This window comes from Sebastes umbrosus, chromosome 1, assembly GCF_015220745.1.
Source record: "Sebastes umbrosus isolate fSebUmb1 chromosome 1, fSebUmb1.pri, whole genome shotgun sequence".
Classification (NCBI taxonomy): domain Eukaryota; kingdom Metazoa; phylum Chordata; class Actinopteri; order Perciformes; family Sebastidae; genus Sebastes; species Sebastes umbrosus.
This window is the reverse complement of record NC_051269.1, coordinates 31,282,915-31,291,099: the sequence shown is the minus strand read 5'-3', so window position 1 is coordinate 31,291,099 and position 8,185 is coordinate 31,282,915. Positions and strand designations below refer to the sequence as shown.

Sequence of the window (8,185 nt, the reverse complement as noted above, 5' to 3'; positions counted from 1 at the left end):
TATTATATATATAATATGTTTATATATATTATATATATAATATATATTTTAATATATATTATATATATAATATATATTTTAATATATTATATATATAATATATATTTTAATATATATTATATATATAATATATATTTTAATATATATTATATATATAATATATATTTTAATATATTATATATATAATATATATTTTAATATATATTATATATATAATATATATTTTAATATATTATATATATAATATGTATTTTAATATATTATATATATAATATGTTTATATATATTATATATATAATATATATTTTAATATATATTATATATATAATATATATTTTAATATATTATATATATAATATATATTTTATTATATATTATATATATAATATATATTTTAATATATTATATATATAATATATATCTTAATATATATTATATATATAATATATATTTTAATATATTATATATATAATATATATTTTAATATATATTATATATATAATATATATTTTAATATATTATATATATAATATGTGTATATATATTATATATATAATATATATATATTATATTTTTATATTTTATACCTAGATAAAGAGTAACAATGGTTACGCAAATGTACAGGAAGTGTGCATAGCATAAAAGTAGTTTAGATAGAAATAGTAGATGCATTTATATTGTTTATCAATAAAGTGATTTATGGCTATAACTATCAGGTTGCTGTGCAGAGCAGCTGTAACTCATCTCGTCCAGTAGGTGTCAGTAACGCGACATTAAAACACACACAACGTAAAAGCAGCTCGAGGCTGATCCACTGAAACCGGAAATGTCAACCGAGTGACTGCGAAGCGACCCGAAGACTACTTCATACTACAGGATGGCTTCTTGCTAAATCAAAACGAAGAATACGAGTCATTAGATATATCGTCAAAGAGCAAACTGCGAACATGACAAATGGTAGGTTGACTGTGTTGTGCAACGAGATGAGGAAGTGTCTGCAGCAGAACAGGACATGCTAGTTGGGCTAGCTAGTGGAAGGCTAACGTGGGAGCTAGGCTAACTAGCTGTAGACGTGGCCCTGGGCACCACTGTTAGTCTGTATGACAGTCAATACAGCACTTGTTTGTTACAGTTACATATGTATTGCCTGAGTGAAAAGCTTCTTCACACCTCTTATGTGGGTAACACTGTATTTTTAATCAGGTGTCTTGCTAACTAGCTTTCACTAACGTTAGGGTGTCAGTGGTGGCTAATGCTACACAGAAATCCAGATAGCTAAACCAAAACAATAATCAAAATAGGCAAGACAACCTGTTTGCATGTAGGCTTCTTGAAATAAATATAAAATAACATTAATGCTGCAACTGTAAGCAATTCTGGATTTAACAGAGTCAACAACACAGCTTGTATAGTTACATATAGCTAGGGTTAAAGGGAGGATCTATATGTTTGAATTACTTTAAATAAATATGTGTGCATGTGTACAGTATATGTGTTTAAGAGTAGACATATGTCATATATGACCATCTAGCCTCATTCAATGCCAAACACACACCCATTATCCACATCACACACACATACACATTCTTCAACCTGCTTTTATCCCCTTGTGTTGTTTTTGTACTTTATTTGTCTTTCTCTGTATAATATATTTTGGTCTTTTTTTATATATGTCCCTGCACATGTCTTCACTTGTTTTGTAACCTATTTATAACAATAAAAAAAAAAATAGTGGAGACAATATCAGACATAATGCAGCAGGAACATAAACACTAGTCCCTCAAAGCTGGACGTTAATAGGGCATAGACATAAATAAAAGATGTAATGAGATGACAGGTTGTTTGTTTGGGATAATACACTAAAAAGAATCACCATAACATCACAATTAGTGTTTGTTTTTTAGCAGCAGTATTTGTTTCAACATGATATCCTCTCTCCAGTCTGTCTCTTTGTTGTTCTTCTAACGAGGCCTTTCAAATTCATAAATTAAAACTAAAACCTGTGCAGTACCGCAGCAATAAAGAGTTAATTTTATTCTAAGGTGGATTATTTTACAACTGGCTGTAGTCGGGGTACATTTATATTCTATGATGCTAAGTTAATGTGGAACGGTGCATGCAAACTCTTTTTCATATTCAAGAATGTTCTATTTATGTGATTGTTTTATCTCATTTAATTCAGCTAACAGATTTCTGTTTTGTACTGTGTGATGAATAAGTAATGCAGACTGTGTGATATTATCTTCTCCTTCTTCCATAGTGTACTCTTTCGATGGCATCCTGGTATTCGGGCTGCTGTTCATCTGCACTTGTGCATACCTCAAAAAGGTGCCTCGCATCAACAGCTGGCTGCTGTCCGAGAAGAAAGGAGTGTGGGGCGTCTTCTACAAAGGTAGATAATATATAAAGAATTAGCAATATGCTAATTCAACACACACCTGTGATTTCAACCCAAAATGTCCCTCTGGGAATAGAGTGATCCAGGGATGGCATATTTTCGTAGGCCAACTACGAAGTTACTATCGCCCTGGTTCCCTCGACAAAAAGCCAATGGGATTTTTTCATTGGGTTTTGGATTAATGCAGAAAATAAGCTCACGTTTATGATACTTACACATTTTGTTCAGCAACATAATCTTCACAAATGAACACCACTTTTATGATTTTTGAAGTAAAAATGCAATCGCCTGAAGTAAAAAGCTAACGTTAGGCTATAAACAAACTACACCACGGTCGCATGAGCGTGAGTGGGATATTTACTGACGTATTTCATATCGTAGAACAAAATGTTAAAATCTCTTCAGCTTGTGTTAACCACAGACCTTATTTCAGGCATCGAACTAAAAATCCATTCAAAAAACCCACTGACTTCCAGACGAGGGAACCGAGAGTGCTAAAATGCTAACTCATTTCTGTGTTTTAGGAGTCATTCCTGCAGCACTCTTTACCTAAAACTTGAGAACTCATTCTTTAACAAGTATTTTCATCAAAATTAAATCTTAAAGGGGCTAAGAAGTCATCTTTGACATCTTTTGTACATTCTTTTCTGGGGATAGCTGGCTCATTGGCTTAATGGGATACTTTAATGGAACCAATCCATTGTTAATGTTGTTAGTTCCACCTGTGCTCTCCCTACTATAAGAAGTAACAATGTCCACAGTGAAAAAGGCCTATGTATGGAGAAGTAAACACATGTAAAAACCCTTAAAGCTCAAAGTCAGAACTTATTCTCACTCATCGTTTCATTTAAAATTTAGTGTTCTGTCATACATAATCAAAACAACAGATGCACAAATATTTACAGACCACACTAGGGCTGCAACTAACGATTATTTTCATTGTTGATTAATCTGTTGATTATTTTCTTGATTAATCGATTAGTTGTTTGGTCTGTAAAATGTCAGAAAATGGAGAAAAATGTTGATCAATGTTTCCCAAAGCCCAAGATGACGTTCTCAAATGTCTTGTTTTGTCCACAACTCAAAGATGTTCAGTTTACTGTCATAGAGGAGTAAAGAAACCAGAAAATATTCACATTTTAAGAAGCTGGAATCAGAGAATTTTGACTTTATTTCTTAAAAAATTACTCAAACTGATTCATCAATTATGAATATAGTTGTCGATTCATTTAGTAGTTGACAACTAATCGATTAATCATTGCAGCTTTAGCGCACACTATAATGTTTGACTCTCGTCTTTGTCTACAACACTACAACACTCGGCTCACTGATAACACATCTGTTTACATGGTTTGCTATGTTCTCCTTATTCTGTATGTTTGTAGTTGACCTGTAATTTTCTTCACTCATCCTCTGTATCCTCCATCTCCCTTCTCAGCTGCGATAATTGGGACGCGGCTTCACATTGCCGTGGCGATTACCTGTTTGGCCATGGCTGTCTACGTTGTCTTCTTGAAATGATAGAGTCAGACTGGACTGGAAAGGACACTGAACTGATACAGGCTGGGGTTGGACTCACCTCCGTGGTCATGTGCTAATCCTTGTTGGGGGGGGGGGCACCTCTTGGATTACCTGACTGATGAAACCCCATTGGCCCTGTGGACCCATGTGAAAGACTAGCCAGTGCTGCCCCCTTCTGGTGACTGGGAACATAACTCCTCCTTTTGATAATTTGTGTGCACTACAGACATGAAGGGCAACCGGAATCTACTCCACAGTTATTACAGAGGAGAGAGCCGGTTGGGTCACGTGGTATCATTCTGTTGTAGGGTAACACTGTTGGCTGTCTCCATCCACACCCCATAAATATTTATACTGAAGGATGCCGAAGATAGAATGGCAGTGTGTGCATTGTACCGTATACCTGTATACAACATAAAATTAACCTAGCTGTATATATTTGAAAAAAATATGACCAATAGAGATCTGCCAGAGGTTATGTGTGATCAAACTGAAAATGATCAATTCTGCTTGCTCCCAGCTATGCTGTTTTTTTCTGTATCACCTCTTGTGTCAAGGGTGGAGGGGAAGATAAACAAAGCTAATATATAAAGATGTTCTTGTGTACACTATATTTTACCTTTTTGAGCTCTTACCTTTTCTCTGCAGTGCTGTTTGGCATCTCTTAAAGGAGCTATATACGAAATTCAGAGTCTGCACACGGCTCGCACCTCTGATGTCACAAACAAACATGAAGGTGGCTAAGCTAATGGTGCTAACAACGACAACCGTGCTGTAAGAGCTAACAGTGTTATTGGGGGTTAGCTCACACTCACCGGGGCAATCTAGCCTGGGCAACTGTGGTATCAGTGGTAACCACCGTATGAGCACCGCTCTCCTGTGCATGCCCAGCCCGGGTTGTGCACTGTGCAGAGCGGCGGCGATTAGCACTGGGACATGAACACTAAGGGAGGGAGGGGAAGAAACAGGGAGGGCCAACAGTTTCAAAGAGATGCCGAATTACTCCACTATATCTTTACATAGCAAACAGTTGTTTGCTGTTATATTCATGCTCTGAATGTGGTCTATAGCTCCTTTAAGCTTTGTTTTAGATTTGAAATACACATTTTGCACAGGTGTATGTTGTATTTACTTTGACATCTAATACTATAACATGTTTTAAATGTCACAAATTGTTACGAATTGAACTGTAAGACACGTAGGAGTCAAAGTTCTGCCACAACTGTAGAGTATCGCATAGAGAAGAATAACTTTGAAAAACATATTGTGAAAATTGGATAGCTATATCAGACTTGCCTGAAGATTTAAATGCAATGCCAAATAGGGATGGTGCTTCTCATGCCATCTTAATTACATACTGTTATTCTGAGTTTAATTCTGCCACCGTTTTTTATATTTTTAAAAGAATAAATTGTTCTGGGAGGGGATGCAATGCAATTTTGAGTAAAATATTAATCAGACAATTTCTGTGTTTTGTTGTCTTTAAAAAAAACAAAAAACAAATGTCAAGTCTCAAGTGGCATTCAGTGCCTATACAGTGTATCACCCTAGTCGTTTGGGAGGTTTTTCATGTTTTATTGATTTGATTTCAATCACAGTGGGTGTAATTGTGTTGTTTTTTGTTGCATTAATCAACAGAACACAAAAAAACAATCTTCAATCAATTCAAATTAAGTACCAATCTGAAATAATTGAATGTGTTCACCTACTTCAAGTTAATATTTAGTTGAGGCAGCATTGACAGCAGTTACAGTCTTTAGTCTATCGTATGTGGATAGATCTGCATTAGGTTTGCACATGTGATCGTTGCAATTTAGTCCCCATTCTTTTTTTTTGCTTCTTTGCAAAACAAGTCCTTCATTCCCTGGTCATTAATGTAGTTCTTTTTAAAGCCATCTACGTGCTGTGTTGACCTCATGTTTGGGGTTGTTGTCTTATTGTAAAATGAATCATCTCATCTCAGGTTCACCTCTGAGATATCGCTCTATTTCTGCTGCAGAGAAACCCCATGGAAATCCCCACAGTATAAGGCTGTCCACTCCATGCATCATGGTGACCATTATATACTTCTGCTCATGTGCAATATTGGATTTCGACCGAACACAGCGTGCAAAAGTCAAAAATATTATTTTGGTCCCGTCAGGCCATAAAACATACCATATTTTTTCATTCTCCTGCATACTTTTTGAAAACAAGCAGATGTCAATCCAAGAGAAGCATGCAGGCAACAGTATCTGTATGCAGTGTCTCCCATCTCACCCAATGAACCCTGTACCACCTTTACACTTGTCAGACACCCAAGCCTCTTGGTGGCTTCTGCCACTGGAGCCCTTATCATAAAATCTTTCTTTTTGATGACAACCTGCTCTCAGCAGATTTATAACTGCCATATTTGCATTGTTTATGATTTACCTTACTGTACTCTGTACTTCACTGCTTTAGAAATTGTCTTATATCCCTTCCCTGACTGATACTTTTAAATGTCATTGTTCAGGATAGACCTTTTTCACAGCAGACATTTTGACTCATGTTAGAAAATGCACGTGTTATTAATAACATTAACGAGGACCAGGACCTTGAAACCAATGCAGCTAAATGGAACTCAGCCATCATTCATCTATTATTTACACCTGTGCTTTCCCTACTGTGACATATCATAATTTCTTCCACGAAAAAGGCTTATTTATAATGTTTCTTTGTCTGTGATCATGCAATTTCACAAATTGCCTAATCAGCTGTTGGACATTCCCTTGTAATCAACTCACAGTGCCACACCTTAATTACACATTCAACTAATTTTGCAGCTAATAAAAACATCTGACACCATATTTAGGTGTATGCCATAATAAATGGGTGAATACTGGTAGTTGTGCAATCAATTATTATACTTTATATCTATAGATTTTTTGTTTTATTTTGGTTTTAAACAGTCTTATTTGTTGATCAGCATAAACAAATTGTAGTGGCCATTTGTCGCAAAAATCAAAATCAAACTTAAATCAAAGGGCCACTGACGCACCATGGATATCATTGTCCATGCAAAATGTATGTGTTTTTGATTTATTTATCCAAAAAGCAAGAAAACGAAAATAAAGAAAACATGGATGTCGCTGCCTCTAAAGTATAACACCATAAGCTTACCTAGGTGCATGCTGGTCCTATACCTACCTACCTACCTATCTATATAACCGCAGGTGCTCATAGTTTTACCCAATTCATAAACAAAAGAAAACATATACTAATTATGCAAAAAAAGAAGAAGAAAGAAATATACTAAACAAGACAATAATTAAACTAAATAAATAACTAGCAAAAGAAAACACTAGCAAAAATCAAATCTAAATAAAGTAAACATCTAGAATAATAAATCAAACAATACTACTTATTAGTAAAACAAAAAAATAAATACTAACAACAAATAAATATGATATGATAATTACATCAATGTGATTTAGTTGTAAAATATAAAGTCCAAGGGGGTTAATGTTATAGGTAAAATACATGACTTTGTTCCGTCATGTCAGATATCTTTCTCTTAACACTGGTGTGATTGTATTGTGTTTATCAAGTTAACCAACTTCAGATTGCTTTATTTGTGTACAGCTCTTTGAACAGGACCCTTCCTTCATATTTCCATGAACTGTATTCCTATAATCAACAATTCCAAAATGAATTTGACTCGAAATAACTCCAAATTCAGACCTCGTATATGTGTCGAACATCTCAGTTACAGTTTGCTTTAATTTACCGAGGCTCAGTGATATGGAACGCTCTGCCATCTCATATTTTACAGTTGGCACCAAAACAATTTAAGAAAGCTGTTAAATGTTTGTTTTTTGATAGTTTAACAGTATTTATATAGCACTTAAACCTGCTTTATAACATAAAAGACCTGGAAATCTCACATTTTTACAATATGGGTCCTTTAAGAAAGCTGTTAAATGTTTGTTTTTATCTCCCCAACATTTTCCTTATGGATTTTCCCTGTAAATAGCTTACTACTTAATAATGAGTTTTTATTGATGATATAATAATGTGAATCTTAATTCTATTTCACAACTTTGTCTATTTACATCTCTTTTTCTTCTCACTCTCTCTTTACCATCCTTTTGAATAATTTATTCTCTTTTTAAAATTGACGAAGGTATGCACTGGAGAGTGCCCTGATCAAGAATCAAGCCCATCTGAGGGTTTTTTGCACCTCTCCATCACATTTGTTGTTGCTTATATAATATCAACTTGTACCTTTATAGATATATAGATAGA

The 8,185-nt window shown here is 34.3% G+C and overlaps 1 protein-coding gene across 1 annotated transcript; it reads left to right on the top strand.

The window, feature by feature from the left end:
- The first annotated feature begins 797 nt into the window (after positions 1-797).
- Positions 798-6,782, top strand: tmem167b (transmembrane protein 167B). The gene is made up of 3 exons (XM_037782070.1): positions 798-957; positions 2,261-2,392; positions 3,837-6,782. The coding sequence occupies exons 1-3, from the start codon at positions 948-950 to the stop codon at positions 3,917-3,919; spliced, it is 225 nt and encodes a 74-aa protein (XP_037637998.1). The 5' UTR covers positions 798-947; the 3' UTR covers positions 3,920-6,782.
- Positions 6,783-8,185: the final 1,403 nt, after the last annotated feature.

Bases quoted from the DNA above. Each gene is read 5' to 3' on its own strand.
- tmem167b (XM_037782070.1), top strand. The intron at 2,393-3,836 runs GTAGATAATATA...CTCCCTTCTCAG, and splicing joins GTGGGGCGTCTTCTACAAAG to CTGCGATAATTGGGACGCGG.